Here is a 19847-nt window from a genome sequence, read left to right as displayed (position 1 = left end):
TTCTGTCTTAGTGACACAAGTACCTCCTTGCTGCAGTTCCATATATGGTAATTTGCCATCAGACAGCATCGTTTTCCAGAGCTCACATTGAGTCAGGAAACTGCCTCTGCAGTAGTCAGACCTTTTGGTTAACTGTTACAGCAAAGCAAATCCTCTGCCTCTCCTTTTGGGGATGATTAAACTTTCAGTAGACAATTATTGATGTGGTACTTGAGAAGATGTAACTGGTGGGGAAGACAAGGCTTTTCCCTTCCAAACTGGAACACTTGAGATGTTAAGTACTAAGAAGAATATAGGAATTGTATGTATGAGATATGACTCTGCAGTAGAGTAGAAATAGGAGAGGAGAGAAATACCTGCATCCACATACCATACCTGCATGATTTTTCTTCCCAAGTCTCCATAAATATTAGAAGAGCAACAGATTCCCATATTTCGCAGTAATACTTCACAGAAGAGATGTAGTTTAAAGGGTCTGTTTTTCCATTAAGTCATCCTGCTGTGCATGAGACACAGCTTTATTGCTGTTTTGATGTAGGGCTGGTGGAATTGAGTGCATGCATATGTGGTTGAGGAGGAACAGGGGGATTTGACCTGGTGTTTTCCGCATTTCTGAGACCTTCTCTTTAAATACATTTATGTGATTGCTTTGAATGCAACTACATGGTTTGCCAGGTAAGCAGCTTTCCAAATGTCCATTTGAAGTAGAGAGTAAGTTTTCAAGCCATTAATAACGTAGGCAAAGCTCAATGTCTGAAAGTGGCAACACTCTCAAAATAGTGGATTCTTTTTCACTCTCAGGTGAAGAGTTGGCTAATGGTAGTTTTTACATCGATCATTGCAACTGGATTTGCCAGCTTATATGCTTATCACCCACACTGACTTCTCAATTTGTTTCACAATTAAATGGATGAATAGTTGTAGTGTCAGGAGTAGGAATCACTGAGAACATGCATGCAGTACCTTGTATGTTAGTGTTATGTGGTACAGCAAATACTTGACATAACTGATTTGTCAGCTATAACCACCCTGTGAATTTCAAAATTACTTTTGTGTTGGACATATACCGTTGTCCGAAAACCATGGTTTCTGCACGAAGTAGATACTTGTTGATAACATTGGTGTAAAATGCTAACCGTAATTTCTTTCTCTCTTTCCTAAAGCTTGTACAATGAGGACAGAAACTTGTTGCGTATTCGAGAGAAAGAGAGGCGGAATCAGGAAGCTCTGCAGGAGAAAGACAAGTTCCCCGAGAAGACTCCCCTCTTTGCAGAACCCTACAAGGTAATGGTAGGGGGCACATGGTAGAAGGAGAGGAGGAAAGAGAGTTGGGGTGAAAGAGGAGAGCTGTGGCCTCTGCATACGGTATAGTAGACTTAAGTACAATAGGTGCAAACACAGCATCTTCCCATCTGCTTAATTTAAATTCATCAGAGTATGTGCTTAAAGCTCTGTACACAAGCGCAGACTCTGACTTGGACAGGTTCATTTGGGGGCCTCCTGTAGTCTGGGAGTTTGAGGGAGAGTGCTCAAGAGCAGCTTGGCTGCGGGTCTGTTTGCAGCTGTGGTTGAAACTGGGTCTGATGTTAGTGTTCCTGAAGACTGCAGGCGCACCTGAATCTTGGGTCAGAACAACTAATACTGACTAGAGCAGTTGCACTCGTGGTGGAGAGACTGCATGCAGGATCAAGATGAGCTTGTGTAACTTCAGTTGTGGTGATACATAGCGATTAAAATAAGATCCTGAAGAATGCCTCTTCTTGAGCTGGATCTCCTAGGCTAGGGGGTCCATGGTTTTTAAATTTCCCTCTCTCTGTTGCAGACTAATAAAGAAGATGAGTTGTCAAGCCGAATTCAGAACATGCTGGGCAATTATGAGGAGGTCAAGGAGCTCATCAGCAACAAGTCTCATCAGAATCTCATAGGGATTCCAAAATGTGTTGCTCCTCTGATCCCACAAGGAAAGCCTGATCGCCCATATTTCCCTGAAAAAAGCAGCCATAATTTACCAGCTTCATTCCACCGCGGAACCCGCCATCCACCCATGGGACCTATGGTTGTAGCTCCTCCCCCTCCTAGCCACTCCATTCACTACCAAAAGGCACAGTCAAGAACAGAACCAGCTTCAGGTTTGCACACCAAGAGTCACAGCTTATCTAACGGTTGGAGTCAAGGTCAAGAACACAAATGTGGTGTCCAGGAAAGTCACGCAAATTTTCACCACAAGAGAAATGATAGGCGTGCAGTTGGTGAAGGTCGTGCTAATGAACTGCAGGCCTCCCTTTTGGCACTTTCTCCATTGCTGTCATCTTTGTCTTCTCCAGTGACACCCCTGTCACCTCTACATTCCAGCCAGCATATCAATTCCAGGTCACAGAACAGCAGCAAAAGTCATGGGCTGACCTACAGTCAAACAAAATCATCTCAGGACGACCTAGTAACAGGATCACAGGAAAAGGAAAGTCGGGACAGCTCAGCTGTTAACCTGACCAGCATCACTCAGCCTTCGTCTCAGACTTTTCCCCCACCTTTGCCATCAAAAACCAGTGCAATGCAGCAGAAACCAACTGCCTATGTCAGACCAATGGATGGCCAAGATCAAGCACCAGTTGAATCACCAGAGCTCAAACCTCTGCTGGAGGAATACCACGGAGAACCCAATGAAAAAATCTCAGATTTGAAGGCGAACGCCAAAGCCAAACTATCCAAATTGGAAATCCCTTCTGAGCCCATAGAGGTGAGTGCAACTGTTGCGGGGTTCTGCTGCCATCGGGGTAAGTTCAGCAGTGGGAGAACAGGTCATCGAAGGGCAGAGACTACCAGAAGCAATGATGGCTGCACATGCATAAACTATATGTTGGAAGGTGCATTTTGAGGTTGGCTTTTGCTGACCTGGGTGAGGTATCTGGATGGTGAAAATACAATGCTTCCTGTGATTCTGTGTTTTTTTTCAGTGAGGCTGCAGCAGGTTTTATGGTTAGAGAGGCTGCTTCTGCTGCTATGATTCCCCCCACCCCCCAAAGATTGCTGAAAAGCAGAATGGGGAAATGATATGCTGAGAAGGTCAAGTGGTGATGCACCTGCAGTTAGTGCATGCAGAGTGTCAGTACTGAGTCTGAGTGCTGGTGGGTAGGGGCCCCAAATCCTCACTGAATACTGGGACAGCTGACTGTGCAGTGAATACTGTGGTCACCTCCTAAGTTGAAGGTTTGGGGTCTTTGTGATAAGTGACTGTGAACACCACAGGGTTCTACCCAGTAAGATCTCATCATAGTCCCTCAGGAAAGTATTAATGTGGACAAAAAACATCCTGTAGATTTCTGCCAGATGGATTTAGCCTAGCTTCCTCGGGAAGCATGACACCGTTCTGTCTCCTGCTTCATCAAATGCCTTTTGAGCAAGTTCCAAAGGTTTAAGCAAGTTTAGGGCAGAGGCGGAATTCTCAATGATAAGCAAGATCCTAAAAGTTCTGTAAACTGTTGCATTCAAGCAAAGAACATACCCTCTTTCTTGTCCCAACTATGAGCAAAAGGAGCGGAAGTCTGCTATGTGTTTGTTCTTCAGCAGAAGGCAGCCTGGGCACCGTGGGAGAGCATGGGTGCGGTCTGCTTTTCATGGAAAAGGGTATTGATTAGCTGCAAACAACTGTAGGCAATTTCTTGTGGAAAATGAGAGGAAACTGGCAAAATGACTTTGTTGAGAAGTTATGGAAATACTTTCATGCTAAGTATTTGCTTCAAAATGGTTTGGCATTGCACATCATACTTCAAAATAGGAAGTGCACTGTGATCTGCATTTCATTATTTGCTTGACTGGATATTTTACTTCTGGAGGAGAAGTAAAGTGGTGCAGGGCCTTACCTTCTGCATTACCCATTCTTCATTATCCATTGCCAAAAAGATAAAGGTCATTTCTGGGTTTAAAACTCTTTGCAATTTTTTTTTTTTTGAGGGCATGCTTATTTTTCAGAAATGAGACTTCCTTGTTCTCTCCCAACTCTCCCGGTCCCATTTCCATTTTCATCTTATTTCTTTTCCCATCCCTGTGTTTTTTATGTCATCTTGTGTATCTCTGGTTTAATATGATTTTAGGCAGGGCAGTGTTAGCTGTGATGCTGTATGCTAAATGAAACTTCTTTCTCACTTTCCATTGAGCATGTGACTCTGAATCCAAATGCCCATAAAAATCCTACAGCTGCTGGAGCACGAGTAGTGTTACCCATGTTGGTGTGGGAGTGCTGTTAGATCTGTGGCAGAGTAAGAACATAATAAAAAGTGAGTTGAAGATAATGAAAGAAATGGTTTTGCACAACCCAAACCCCCAGGTTTAATTACACGCTTAGTCCATTTTGTAACTGATGGATGAAACCTTTTGTGAATATGCTGAATGATTCTCATTTGAGGTAGGTATCTTTAGGCTGTGACCTCTTGACTGTTTTCATGCATAGGTGTTTTGGATTACAGCTCTGTAAGCTCTAGTGAAAAATCCATGAGTTAATTTTCTGCTTGTCTCAGGCTTGTCCTTAGCATATTTTCTTTATTCTGTTTGGTTTCAATGTTTAACATATATTTGATGATACAGTCTTTCAGTGCTAAAGCCTGGAGAGTGAAGAGGAAGAAACAGTGTGGTTGCACACCTGTGTGCTGGATAGACAGTATGAGAGAAGTGATTGGGGAACAGGGCTGGGCTAGTTTGCTTTTAGGAAACATCCAGTGAGGTATGTTGCATGCTGGTGAAAGATTCCCCCTAGAGAAAGGACCTTGGGAAGGCTAAGCAGGGTCCTTCAGCTTGAAACGTTGGCCGCCCTCCCTTTTGTTTTTGGTGACACAGGAGCTGTGGGGAGGCTCCTGCCCTCCTATGACCCTGACAGTGAATAGGTCTAGATTAGCAGAAACTGCTGTTCTTCCCTCTTCCTCCCAGCAATTGGGAGCATGGTTTTACAAATTTTGTTTAAGCTGTTCGGCCTCGGCTATACTGAACAGCCACATGCCAAATACAGTTTTTTCCAGTGACCTCCCTTGACATCATTTAAGGAAAGCCATTTCTTCTACCATGTGTTTTTCGGCTAATTGAATTTCTGCAGCTGTGGATTCATTATTGACAGCTTCTGTTCATGGCAACACTGACAAGTTAAGCCTTCCAGTCTGAATGGACAAGCAGATTCACTGTAGAGTGAATTAATCCACGGTGGATAACTGTGCAGTGACTCACTTTGCATTCATATAAAGAAACTGAACAGCTCTTCAAATGAAAACCATTGCTTTTAAATGTCTTCTCCGTCTCTTTAAGGTATCTTTCCAAATCTATTGTGAGAAGACTTAAAAATGTAGCATATGTGAAGCTTAGATATATCCCTTCTGTTAATGTGCCAGGTTTTACCTCTTCCCCCAGCACCTAGACAAAGATGCTTTTAAAGCCATTCTCTCTTTTTGTGTCTTTAGAGAGCCACAGCACCAACAGAGACCCTTGTATTACCTCCCTTGACAAAGACTGTGATGTCTTAAAGGGAATTGGCTTGACGTCAGGGCCAAGAAGCAGTGAGGTTCATTTGAGAGAGTGTTTATAAATCCCCAAGCATTATTAAGGTCATAGTGTCTGGAGGAATGTATAGCACTTGATGCTCACTAAAGATTTGGCTTTGTTTTCCTGGCAGTTTCGTAAAGGTTAGGGAGTAACTCCTTTTATCTCATGTAATGAGACCTCATCAGACTCTCGTTTTTCACCTACAAACTGGGAAGCAAATAGGGAAGCAACCAATTTAAAAAAAACACCACAACAACAACAAACAATGCAGATGCCCAGACATGTTAAGTCTTTTTGGTAACACTGTATTATCCTTGAAGCACCAAGTATGCACAAAAATCTCTGTGTTCAAGTGGGATTGCTGTTATTGAGCTCTGTTCACTTCAGTAAACATCCATGAATGGCCACCAGTTAAAACATGATTGTTGCATAGCATATAGTAGTGACTAAATACCTAAAAAGAAGTTTGGATGACAAAAATAAAAAGTCCGTGCTAGATAAATAATTTTTTGTTGACTTCTCTCTGTGGCAACTGAGCTTTTCTACTGGCAGGAGCAGTCAGACAGGTGACCCCTGTAAACTAGAAAGAAATACATTGCTTTAATCCTGCATTCTTTAAAAATGAAAATTTTTAAAAGTGTATATAGCACTGTCATTTGTTCTTAACTAATGGATACAGAGTATTTAGCATTAAGCTACTATTGTTGTCTTTCTACCAACCTTATATTTATTTATTATTTACTGAATAGAAGGGAGATTGGACTTTTTTTTCCCCTCTCCCCTTTGTATTCATTTTTTTGATCCTTTTTTTGGTCCTGCTTTGCACCAAGAGAGGTAACAAGGTGTCACTTCTGTGTCTTCTCTGCTGCCCTCTTTATAGTCAGAAGTGCCTTATGTGATTTGAGAAGGGTTTCCTTGCTTCACCACAAGCATTGTGTAAATTTGTCTTTTTGTTGATGTGTGACTGCTAAAGAAGCAGATCAAACACAAATGACAATTGCTACTACTGTTTTTTTAATGTTTGCATATGGCCTCCAGAACAAAGAGCGAAGAGCTGGAGGGTGAGGAAGGGTATGTGGGGCAAGGAGCAGGTGGTTGGTTCTAAAGCTAAAAGGACATCTTGTATTATTACTTCAGATTAACCAGACTCTGGTGTTCAAAGAAGTCATAAATTAGAAGTAGTCTTGTTCATCTTCCTCTTTGATGCTTGGAAAGGGTACACTCGGGTGCAGTGTTCAACTACCAACTCTCAGCTGCAAGACTTTTCAAGTTTGGGATCCTTGCTTTGTTCACCTGGCTCTAAGGTCTAGGCTTGGCTTTTATGCAAAATACTAAATAATAGGGAAATTGTTTAAGAAAAAAAAAAAAAAAAAGAATGCATAATGCTGTGTTCAGCCATCGGGCTACCAGAAATGCGTAGTGTTTGTTCTGGCTGCTTGGAAGCCCAGTCTAGGGAGTATCAGTGTGAAGAAAGGGACAGGGATCCTGCATCTGCCTGGAGTGTGTGGTGAGGAGAGGAAGGAGGGAGTGCCAAGAAACAGTGTTTCTGAGACAGCAGTTGAGTCCTTGCGAGCTTCTCCCATCAGGTGTGGATGGTCTTAGCTCTTTGGCTTACACCAAACCTGATTTCTGTCCGTAGAGTGTCTCTGGGCACCATTGCGGAACATTTGTCCAAATTTGCTAAATCCATCACTTGGCAAAGCAATGGGAGACTGAGGAAGCATAAGTAGATGGGGATTTGCATATCCTGCAGAGACCAAGAGCAGGATAGATGAAGTCAAGCAAGAATTTCCATAAAATGCGCTGCATCTTTCCGGGTGACTCACAAGTCAGTGTCTTGTCCAGACTGCTGTGAGAAACTCAGGCTTAAATGAGCTGCCATGGCATATTAATCACTGGGAAGTTTTTTGGTTGAGATTTTTTAGGTTTTTGTTCTTCCTGTGAAGGACTTGTGATCAGCCATCCTTACTGGAATGATTCCAGCACAGGATTTAGACTATTGCCTTTCTCATTGGCAACTGTAAAGAGTGCTGTGTTTAAAAAGGAGGGACAAAAAAACCCCACCAAACCAACAATGAAAGAAAACCTGTGGTCCTCTGCAGTTTGCAAAGTCAGGAGCCAACAAGCTGAATTCAAGGAGAACTTAAGAGCATTTCTGTTGTTAGTTCCTATTGATGTGCAAAACACAATCAGTGCTTGTTAAATGTTGTGTATGTAAACAGCTACTTTTTTCTGTAATAACCCATTTTGTGTCAATGGCTGTATGTTAATGAGTAAAATGAATATCGTGGAATTGTGGGTATGAATCATTTTCTAAACTTTCATCTGTACAATGGGGACTAACACACACAAGTTTTACAAAGGTAAGTGAATGAATGTGCGTGGAAACATTTAGATGTAGTAATGCTGAGAAGGTATCAAAATGAAATTGATAACTCTGTCTTCAAAACATGATTTTAGTAGTGGGCACTGGTAAGACAAGCAAGAAGCAATAGTTTTTGGAAGTGAGGGGAAACCCACAGAAGCTTCTCTGTAAAGCTCCATCTATCTAACACAGCAAATGGCTAATTGTCTACATGACACAAATTCTCATGTCTCTCCTGAGCGCTTGACATTGTCAATTCTTGAAATGCAGGGCAGCAGAAATGAGTGGCTGGCTTGTGAACGAGTTTGGCAAATGTCAGTGAGACAGTTTTGCTGGATCCCTCAGGTTTCCTAACGCTTTCAAGACATGATTGTCTAGTGCCAGCTGTGAGTTTGTACAAGCTAGAAAGCACGAAGGGAAGGTAGTGTGTGCCACTGGGGCTGCAATTATGCTAGGAGAGCTGTGGTTTGAGGGACAGCATGGAGTTAGTGGGCTTTGGTGCAGCCCATGAGTCCTAGGGATGGAAGGAAGGAAGCATCATTTGAAGGTGGCTGAAAACAGGTTGTCTACTCTGTTTTGCAGCAGCTTCATATGAGGATGCTTTCCTTGTGCTGTAATTGCTAAACAAAAGCAAATCAAACTTGCAGAGCTTGTCTGCAAGCTGTGCTTAGTTTGAAGTTTGTGGTCTCTATTTTAGTCCTCCAGAAAAGCTTGTGCGCCTGAAGATCTGACTTCTTTTTTTTTTTTTTTTTTTTTTTTTCTTTAAAGTGCTTTGTCTAGTAAGTAGTAGTATGTATTTCTGGGAACCTGATACTATGTGTCTTGAGAAGTATCATTGCTTCAATTTCATCGATTGTTAACAGTTATGTTGTCAGAACCCAAAAGAAGAGTAAAACCATAATGCTGTGAGTTGTGTGCTGGGTATTTTCCTTCTTCTGAAATATATATATATATTTTTTTTTTTTGGCTCTTCCAGAAGAGTCCCATCTTGAAGGCTTAACCATTCCTGTAATTACTTACACCTGTGCTTCCCCTGCCCTGGGATGATGGTAAAGTCCTTGCCAGAGCTACTTAGCAAAAGTTAAATTTCGACAGAAGGACCCAGACTGGAGACCAGCATGAATTACCTGACCCTGAGCAGTATTCTGAATTTAAAGCCAAGCATCAAACTGCACCTTGCAGGTGGTTGTATTTTAGCCAGCTTTATTTACTTCTGAAAAGCAAGGAGTCTAATTTTAGCTGGGTTAATGACAAACGTTACTGCTTCTTTAGAACTGGCTTAGAAGAATCGGGAACAATTCGTAACTTTTCTTTATAACTAATGAAGTTTTCTGCATCAATCTTTTATATGCAGAGGCAGCTTGTGCCTTTGCAGACAAAGCTCAGCTGCTTCAACAGCAACTTAAGGAAAGCAAAATTCAATGAAGGCAGCAAACTGCAGAAAAATATATATATATTTTTTTTTTAAAAAAAAATTAGCTTGGGAATGGAAACATCATTCCTCGACTGTCAGGTGGGCACTGCACTTGCATCAGCATTACTGGTTTGCAGAGCAGCTCATTTGGAATAGTACACTTGCAAGGGAGGAAATGAACTAGCAGTTGCTGGGGTGGTGCATCAGGGAGAGATTGGTTGGTTGGTCTTAACTGTTTTGTTAAGCTGAAGTGGTTGTTTTCAAACCTTATGTGGACAGTAATAGTTAGTAGTAATTGCCTGACACTCCTGCTAAAAATCTGTGTGGAAACAAGAAAACTTAGTGTCAACCTTATCTTTGGTTATTGTTGATACGGGTCTCAAGTGGTGACTGCTGGTATGCAAAACTGTTGTCCAAACAGAGTAATATGTACTCATGCAGTGGCATCTCAAAGAGGGAATTGTGGGGAAGAAATAGCAAATGAAGATAGAACTTCTTGTGGGTGCACATCGTGAATGAAATTCAAGGAGGTTGTGATTAGCAGCAGAAACATTACAGGAGATATTTCATGCTTGCTAATATAATGATTGTTACTGCCCAATATTATGACTAATAAACTATGGAAAAGTGATCTGGAATGTCTGAGAAGGCTAAGAGCAGATAACAGCCAAACCTTCCAACAAGGCAACTTCAAAGCAAGCACTAAAGGCAGGGAGAAGTGGCAGGCAACACGCATGTTAATGAGCTGAAAACAAAACACAGCCACTGACAGCTTATCACTGCCAGTTTCAAAAGTAAAGCCAGACATTTATCTAGGAGGAGGAGGTGACTGTGGTGGCCTCAACTGTTTCTCTGCCTGGTCTCCAGACTCCGCTGTCCTGCAGTTGTGAGGTCTTTGATTGCAAGAAATTTTGGTGGGTGTTTTGGGTTTTTTTGGTTTCTTTTTTTTTTTGTTGTTTAATTTAGATGTAATTTTAGGAAAAAAAACCCAGCCAAAATCACAAGGCCACCATCTTTTGAAAATCCATGTGGCACTTGATGTTAGGCAGCACTGACAGTTTTATTTTCACATGGGACGATAAGCTTGTTAAAATGAAAAGCTGAGGAGTAGCTTTATTTCTGACCTGATATCTGTTTAAATGTGAGATATGTCTAAGGTTTGTTTAAAAATGATTTATGATTTATTTAAGAATTCCATTGGAGTTTGAAATAGAAAATTCTTCTGTCCTGGACAAGGCTCACTTAATCCACAATCCTCTGCAATCCAGACTGTGTTTGTTGGGGCATGTTTAGGGAACCTTTATGGAAAACTGCATGCTTCAATGGAGCCTCAAAGCTGCAGTATCTTACCTTCTGTTAAAGTAAAACGAAACAGGCAGAGAAAAAAAAAAAGCATAAACAGCTCGTTGGAGAACGCAGATCACAATTCCTTCACCCTTTCCCTCCTCTCCTGTATTTATGTTGCATTGGGTTTTCCCAATGTTTTCTCTTCTATTCCCTTTCCTGCTATATCAAGCCAGGGGGCAGTGTGCAAGATGAGGAGGGGTTGAGCATGGTGGCAGCTCCTGAAGGTCTTTTTTCATAGGTTAAAGTATATGTCAGCTTTTCACAGTATATGGTTAGCTGGGCATTCATCAGCCTTCCTATTGTAAGCATCTCTTAACAACCAGGATGGAGTTTGTCATTGGGGTTTACATTGTGGCATAAAATGCCTAGATCTGGGATGGCACTTGCTTTTAAACACAGCACAAGTAATTTGCTTAGAAGAAACTGAACTTTGATTCCACCACTATCCTCTTACTGGGCATAGTGGTTGGTACCTTGGAAGATGTAGGGGTGATCACCCCTGATTGACACTGATTAGGGCTGACAAGGGAATGTATGAAAACAGGAAATCTCCCCTGCCATGTAGGAAGGCAGTAAGACACGTTCACGGAGGTAAGTGCACCATACAGACATGGCTCGGCACTAAGCTGCTTCTGCCAGGGCAATGTCAAGCATTGGCTTCAGAGGGAGGAGGTGAAACCCAGGCAGGCGGCTTGAGCCCTGTGAAGTCCAGGGGGGCCTTGTAAGAGGATGGGTTGAATGTGTTTCTAGGAGGATTGGGAGTTTTAATTTATTTTTTTTTTAGATCACTTGACAGAACAATTCATTTTTCTAGTTTCTTCACATGTATATATAATGATACTTTAATACTCAGGCTTGTTGTAATAGCATTTAGTCTGATCAACTCAATTTTATTTTTCTGACTCTGTTTTGTATAAGAAAAAAATTAAAAATAAACCAACAAAACAAAGCCAAAAAAACTCCAACCAGAACACCTCTGCTTTACTATTAGGGCTGAAACTAAGCTACATCATTCCCAGTAAACATCCCTAATAACTTGCATGTAAATATCCAAAGCTGTGTGGTCCAAGGCCTTTCTTGTAACCCTTAGGCATTGTGGTAAGGGTGAGCTGAAATGAATTGCAGCCAGAGAAAGGTTAACTGCAGAATTCTCTGCTGCTTGTAGTAATGCCAAGTGCCCAAAAATGTATCCTTTTACTTGCATCTTCTCTGTTGCCCTTTTTTGGCTCTCAGAAGCGAAAGCTGTTGGTACCTTTTATGCTCTTACATTAATTTCATTTCTTTTTCCCGTTATTTGCCATAGCAGCTGTATTGCAGGTACATCCAGAGACACTGACATTGATTGCTGCTCCTTGGGGCAGTTTTATAGACACATCAGTTTGGGGGTATGACAGACCGCTACTGGTTATAAGGTCAGCATTGCATACAGCTTTTGCATTTTTAAATACATAAACAGATTTCGGTTTCTCTTGTTTTGTCTCACTTGAATTGCACAGGATATCGTAGGAGAAATTGAAGTCAATCCCAGTGGACAGGGGAGAATTATATGGCAGTGCAGTGTTTTGGTTCGTTGTATCTTTTTTTCCTAAACCAAGCCATAGCATGCAGGTGTAATTATGTAAACAGAAAAAGCTACTTGTATTTGATTTAATAGGTGAGTCCCACTGGATGGGGAAGGCTTTTTTTCCCTTGTGTGCCTCTCCTTTGGAAGAAGTCACACGTTTTATCCAGGCTGGAAATAAACCAGCAATAAAATGCCAAAGCAGCTCTAATAGCTCACGTGAAACGTCCTCCACCAACCTGTTTGTAGATTTTTGAAACTCTCCGCACTGTTTCTCGCACAAGTGGAAAGTGCCAAAGGGACAGATGTTGCCAATTTGAACCGTACAGGGGGAAGGCAAATATTGCTAAGCAACCGTGTGCTTGAGAGAGCGTTTTTCGGAGAGGAGCCAAGGGAGTTATGCCTGGGAGCACTCACAGCTTCTCATGGCTCGGTGCGAGGGAAGAGATTAAAAGTTCTTTCCTGTCAGGGCTGACGCCGCCAGCACAAAAGACACCATAACCTATTGACACTGATTAGGGCTGACAAGGGAATGTATGAAAACAGGAAATCTCCCCTGCCATGTAGGAAGGCAGTAAGACATGTTCACGGAGGTAAGTGCACCATACAGACATGGCTCGGCACTAAGCTGCTTCTGCCAGGGCAATGTCAAGCATTGGCTTCAGAGGGAGGAGGTGAAACCCAGGCAGGCGGCTTGAGCCCTGTGAAGTCCAGGGGGGCCTTGCCTGGGTCTGGCTTTTTTGTCTGGCTGGGAGCAAGTCGCTGAAGGATGTGCTGGTGGGGAGAGGGGGTTGTTTTCAGTGAGTCCTTGTAATTGCAGGCTGCCTCATGTAAATCGAGTTAACTCCTGTAGTTATTGAAGGATGAAATAGCTTATAAACAAGGCAATTCTTAAAACACCTATGTATAGTTGTTCTTCTCCCCAACCAAGCAGCGTTGCATAGCTAATGCCAGGCTGGGGGTCATTCTTCTGGTGGTCCTGAATGTCACTGGAGATGTTTCCTCAGAGAGTGAATCTGCCTGTTTCAAGCCTCTGAATTATTTTGGCAATATACCTCTGGTGTCTTGTTCAAGAGGTATATTTTCAGAATAAAACATAGATTCATCTTCCTGCATTGGGCATCACACTAATACTTTCCTAATGCTGTTTTGAGCACTTTCTGGTCTTTGGTCTGATTCTTTGTATTGTTTGAATGAAGGGAAATGGTTAGCACACACTTTGTGTTTTATTTCTTACTTCACGGGATTTTTTACTGGGTACCAGTGAACCACAGTGGAAGTGGCATTTTGCAGCTTAAGGATGCTTCATAGATATCGTCTGCATTAGCACAGTGATCATGTTACGAGTCTGGTGGTACTGTTCTTGGGCTCTGTTGTGATCGCAGTGTTCTTGCCTCATACAGGTCCTGCAGCACGAAGTTGCTACACTGAAGTATTGGTCAGCTCTCTGGTTTTCAATGAGCATGAGTGTTAAGGGGAGAAAAGTTTTCCAGGTGTTCTGATGATGAGTAACTTGAGAGGGCAGCTGGTATAGCCCTGTATTGCAGGAGTGATTCCTGATGTTACCTGGTAGGATGCTGAGATTACCAGAGCTGACCGAAGAAGGCAGCATGTAACCACTGCCACCTTAGGGGCAGCAGTATCGGTTAGAGCACAGCTCTGGCATCCTTGGCAGGAATGGGCTTAGAGTGGGGGTCCAGCTCTCAGCGAGCAGCCCTGTGTATGTGGGACCTGACCTCTGCAATCTCCAGCACTAGCTGCTTCTGAAGGTGATGGCTGGTTCTGAACCAGTGGTACACTGATCCTGAATTTTGACATCTCTGCCTGATGCGCTGTACTGTTTCCAAAGCTTGACTATATCAATATGTTAATTTTTGAAATGACATTCAGAAAGTAATGATATTCTTGGCCTGGCATACACTCAGCGTAGTTTATTTTCTATCAGTTATGCCTCTCGTATTTGTTTCCCTGTGTGGTTATTCTGTGCTTTGAAGTTTCAGGTCTCATTTTTCATTTTCACTGATGTCTAACGATGTTGCTGTCTGAATTATCTTTAATATCCCCTTCCCTCCCAAGCTTTAGCTGCCAGTTTTCATCATCATAATGATGAGCTTTTGTTACTTAGACAATAAATTAGTGCTTAGTTGTTTTAAGCAGCAGAGTATTTTAATTCCCAGTTGGAAGGGGTGATATTCCTACCTTTTTCATCTCCTGCTTTTCAACACACTTATTTCTCTTTCTAAAACACATTAGCAGTGTTTAATTTTCTTGCCAAATTGTTCAATTGGTCAAACGGTTCATAAATGTCATTAGATATTGAGGTGCTCTTTTTGCAGGCAGTCAGGTGTAGCAAATAGTGTGAGACATGATCTTGGCAGTCCATCCTGCTCTGAGCAAAAGGTCTGGGTACATTTCCCAAAGAGGCTCTGCTGTCAGCTCAGCTGCCTTTGCATATACCCAACCACACGGAAAACAAACTGCAGCTGCCCATGGCCATGACTTAACGTTTGTTTCAGACCCGGCAAGGGATTGATGCTGGAAAGTGTCCTCTGCCCCCTCCTTTCCCCGCGGCTACCTTCATCTAATAAAAGGCATTACTGCTTTCTATGAGTCCTGCTTCTCTGGGATACTGAATTTAATCACTTTGGCCTTTCTGCCTATTCTTAAGATGGAGCTTTTCTTGAATCAAAGGAGGAAGGAGAAGAAGTGTGATGTTTGCCTTGGCTGCTAAGGAAATAGAGCTCAATAGTACTGGACTTTTGGACTAATTTTTAACCAGTTAGCCACCTTCAGTATTAGTGAAAAAATCAAACTTCACCTAAACTCCCATTAATTACAGAAACTCCAGTTTGGGTGACTTATCCAGGTGTGCACTTTCCTTTTGAGATAAATATTAACTATTGCTATTCAGTACATTGCTGTATAGCTTAGATTATGCCACCGTCAGAAATATTATCTTGGCTGGCTTATTTAGCTTCATTAAGTCAAAAGAAAAATGTGTCCATAAAAACCCCAAAGTTTTCAGATCTTTTCCTCTTTCACTGCTTGAATTTAGAAGGAATAGCAATAACATAGCTTACTTTTTCTTGAGAGATGTTGAGAAAATTAAGTTTCTGTATTGGAGAATTTTGAGAGAACTTATTCCTCTTGAATCGGAGCCTAAGTTCAAATATTTATTTTAATGCACTATTGAATTCAATGAACAAAGCACCCCCAAAGGGAGAAATTCCTAAAGTTTAGAGATCAAACCCACAGAAATGGAGAAAATTTTGAGTGAGCACTTCCCCACGATTTTTAAGGCTAACTGCTGTATGTGTTCACAAGTGTTTTTCTGTGACTCTAGAATGAAAACACTGGCAGGGTGACTGCACGTTTTAAAAATCTTTTGTAAAAGAAACAATGTGTGGAATGATTCCTTATTAACACTATGCTATATGTTTCTTTTAAAGCTTGTAGTATTTTTTTTTCAACATGGCATAAGAACAGTAGTTTTTTTTAAATATGCCTTCTGCATGTTGCATTTTGAATAGCAGTGACTTATGAGGAATGCTATAGGTTTTGGAAGATGGAGGATGAATTCATGTAACAGGAGACAAAGTCATGTCATATTTGGATCCTGCCAACCTACTTCTGTGTATACAAGGAATATTTTGGTTTCTTTCATCAGCCTGTCAGCTCGTTGCTGTTCAGACTAAGTTGTAATTCAGACTTGGTTGGACACCATCTGTTCACTAAAGGTGAAAGGTGCAGTGTTTTCAGCCTGAGTGTTTTCACTGGAAGGAAGCATTTTACTAAAGGTGCTCTTGGCTGTCATGTTGCTTGTCTGTTTTCAGTTTTGCTTTGTTAATCCTTGGCTGGATGTGTTGAAAGAATACCATCTGTGCTTTACCGATGCAGAGGACAGGCTGACTTCCCTTGCCTCCTTGGTTTGCTGTACTGCAGAGCAGGATCAGTGCCATTCCTTCCTCTCTCTGCTAATACAGCATTCATGTTACCACAGTAATACCACGCATGTTTCCATAATGAAAGCAAGAAGAGCAGCAGTGTGGTATTTATTTTTCTGTTTGCTATGGTAGCAATAACCCCTTGGGTATGTTCTTCCCTTTCCTTAGACATTTCCTTGGAGTTTTTTTTTTAGCTTGCAGGAGGTTGTTTGGGATTGCATGTGAAACTATCCCGTTGTAGAGACATTGCCTGAGAGGGCATAAAGAACAAATTGCAGCACACAAATGCAGCACACAAAGGTATTGAGCCCAATCCATTGTATGACTACAAATGATTAACTTGCCTGCTCACATCCCTAAAGTATTTAAAATGGTTTGAATGTTTTACCACTGGTTCATGTGACCTTTTCACACAAATATGATCATAGAATCATAGAACGGTTTAGGTTGGAAGGGATCTTGAAGATCATCTAGTTCCAACCCCCCTGCCACAGGCAAGGACACCTCCCACTAGACCAGGTTGCTCAAAGCCCCATCCAGCCTGGCCTTGAACACCTCCAGGGATGGGGCATTCACGAGTTCTCTGGGCAGCCTGTTCCAGTGCCTCACCATCCTCACAGTGAAAACTTTCTTCCTAATAGCTAATCTAAATCTACCTACTTCCACTTTTAAGCCATTCCCCTTCGTTCTATCACTACATACCCTTGTAAAAAGTCCCTCCAGCTTTCTTGTAAGTGCCCTACAGATACTGGAAAGCTGCTATAAGGTCTCCCTGGAGCCTTTTCTTCTCCAGGCTGAACAACCCCAACTCTCTCAACCTGTCTTCGTAGGAGAGGTGCTCTAACCCTCTGATGATCTTTGTGGCTCTCCTCTGGAGTCGCTCCAACAGGTCCATGTCCTTCTTATGTTGGGGACTCCAGAGCTGGATGCACTACTCCAGGTGGAGTCCCACAAGAGCAGACTAGAGGGGGAGAATCGCCTCCCTTGACCTGCTGACCACGCTTCTTTTGATGCAGCCCAGGATGCGGTTGGCTTTCTGGCTGCAAGCACACATTGTTGACTGATGTTGAGCTTCTCATCCATCTACACCCCCTGTCCTCAGGGCTATTCTCAATCCATTCTCCATCTAGCCTGTGTTTGTGCATGGGATTGCCCTGATCCACATGCAGGACCATGTACTTGGCCTGGTTGAACTTCCTGAGGTTTGCATGGGCCCACCTCTCAAGCCTCTCCAGGTCCTAAAAACAGCATTGCCATCATATGAGCAATTACATATGAAGGAAAGTATAGGCAGTGAAACAGTAATACAGAAAATCTGCAAATTAGTGTAGTGGACAAGAGCCACAAGTAATTAAATTTTCTCCAGTTTGCTGTGCCCAAAAGCTGCTTTTTTTTTGGAAAGAGGCAGAAAAGCTTTTCCGTAGGCAGAGGTTGGCTGGTGTCTTGGCAATTCTTGTAACCATCTCCCCTTGGTTGGGTTTTAGTTATAAGCCATTCAGACAGTATGTTAAATAAGCAAAAAAGCCACTTCTTCCCTCCAGATTAGTCAGACAAGGAAAGAAACAGTGAACTGACCCTCTCCTGTACTCTCAGCATCGCTTTGTTTTCTGACAGCCATGTGAGTCTGGGAGGCCGATGGCCTGTAGCCTTCCTAATACACCTGACTTAGAGGGTTTACTTCTCAAATGCCAACCAGGTACGTAAGCTCAGCACCGCCCACTTTGCTTGGCTGCAGATAAAAATAGTATGTGACAGCTCTGCAGCACATAAGCGTAGCCATAAAGAATTTCTGAAACTTGGGAAACACCATCTGTGGTCTTTAATGCAGAGTGTAGAGGATGATAACAGTGTCTTTTAAGGAAGCTTATGTTTTGAATCATTACAAAGGCAAGTATCTTCTACATGCGGATTTTAATATTAATTGTAGATTGACTGTTCTAGGAACAGCATGAGCAGGGCAGGTCCTAGAATAGTGTGTCCAGCCCTGGCCTCTGTACCCACCTGGCAGATGAGCTGCGTGTGCTGCGGGCTTTACACTGAGTGCGCAAAGCAGTTTGCTGAGGAGAGGACGAAAGTGTCTGTGTATGTGTTCAGTCGAGTAATAATAATTGTCTGCTAGGAGCAAGCCTTGTCAGCCCTGCACCCTGCTTTTACAGCTGAAAGTTTAAGTTAAGCTACTTCAACGGATAGTTTTGTATACTAAAAAGGATGACCAGGTAAGTGGTGGACAGGTCTTGCTGTGGCTTTCAGTCTTCTGTGGCAAGATAGAGGAGCTTCCTAAGAGACTTGCCCAATACTCATCTCAGGGAGGATAACTTTCATCTGTGTATACATGACTTAATAAGGCACTTTGCTGTCCTAACCCCAAAACATCAAATCCAGAAGTATTCTGTTTGCATTTAGTTCATTTGTTAAACAATCGCGTAAGTTGCCTTTACAAGCAAAAGGATATCCTGCTATTTTTTTCCCACAGGTTAAGTTCCTTGGTTTGAAAGCATTTAAAAATATTTCTTAAATTTCCGTTAAGGTTTAAAAATAATACCTAGGCTCTTTCTCAGTTAAGAACTTCGCTTTCTTGAGAGAGATAAAACTCCTGTCCTCTAAACACGTGTTTGCTTCTTTTTTCCTATGGGAATACTATCCTTGGACCCAATAACAAGCATTCTTTTATTTACTTCCCACTTGCTGCCTCTGGTGATTCACCAGTGCTGGTGGCTGATGCCTTCCAGCTCCCCTCCAAGTTGTGTGGTCTGTCCCAGGCAGCAGCACAGAGCTATGCCAGGTTCTGGCCTGGGACTGGTGATGCTGCTTCAGGCTCTAGCCTGCCTCTTCCATTCCTTTGTTTTCCAAATTTTTATTTGCAGTGGTGGCAATGCAGAGAGGTGGCATGGGGTACTGCTCTTCCAAACAGATGGACAAATAAAAGAACTCAGTTCAGAAAAGCAGTCCTGTTAAGTATTAAAACAGTGAGAGAGCCTGCATCTCCAAGTCTTGTTTAGTGAGTCATCAAGGGGAAGTGCACCAAGTGTCACCACTGTCATCATAAATCTAACTTCGGCTTGTTTTCCAAGGGGAAAGTGATGTTTGGGAAGGGAAAAATCTTCTGAGATGTGGCAGCAGTTAATTATCTGAGGTGATCCCCAGAACCACAGGACACCTCTCACCACTAAAACCCCCAGTTTCCTTGATGGTCTTAACAAATGTAGTTACTGTTTGCTTAACTTTTTGTTGAACTCAAATGAAAATCAGGATTTACCATTGAATAATTTCTCAAGCTCACACTAGGGGATATTAGCTGTAATAAAATAATGCCTATTACGTTAGTGTTTCCATGGAAGGGAAACCATACTAGTGCCAAAGTTATGGTAGACATCTTGAAGACTGTACTTCCTATGTGATTCATAGTTACTTCCAGTATGAACTCCCAGGGTTTTGCGATACTGGCGCTGAGCATTCATAAGATACACAGTAGTAGTCAAGAATGGGGTGGGAAAGAATGGAAGTTTGAGAAGCATGTGTAGGTTTTCCAGTGTTGATGGATTTTTTTGGTTAAAGCATTGAGATTGATTTGAGAACTGAAGTGCATCCTTTGTACTTGTATTGTTAATGATTATCTTAATGCATAGATTTGATTATTTTTTTTAAAAGAACCAAAAAGTAGCTATACTTGGCTCAGATCTAAGTGAACAGAAT

The 19847-nt window shown here is 42.1% G+C and overlaps 1 protein-coding gene across 1 annotated transcript in view; it reads left to right on the top strand.

Moving 5' to 3' along the window:
- Positions 1-19847, top strand: part of LOC104285474 (AF4/FMR2 family member 1-like) — a gene marked incomplete at its 3' end in the record, with an annotated part of 69431 nt that overhangs the window by 31840 nt on the left and 17744 nt on the right. The window contains exons 2-3 of the mRNA XM_009883938.1: positions 1164-1284; positions 1823-2737. Of these exons, the coding sequence (XP_009882240.1) occupies positions 1164-1284; positions 1823-2737 (1036 nt within the window). The remainder of the gene's footprint in view (positions 1-1163; positions 1285-1822; positions 2738-19847) is intronic.

Source organism: Charadrius vociferus, unplaced genomic scaffold (assembly GCF_000708025.1).
Source record: "Charadrius vociferus isolate BGI_N301 unplaced genomic scaffold, ASM70802v2 scaffold684, whole genome shotgun sequence".
NCBI lineage: Eukaryota > Metazoa > Chordata > Aves > Charadriiformes > Charadriidae > Charadrius > Charadrius vociferus.
This window is presented reverse-complemented; position numbering and strand designations above follow the sequence as displayed.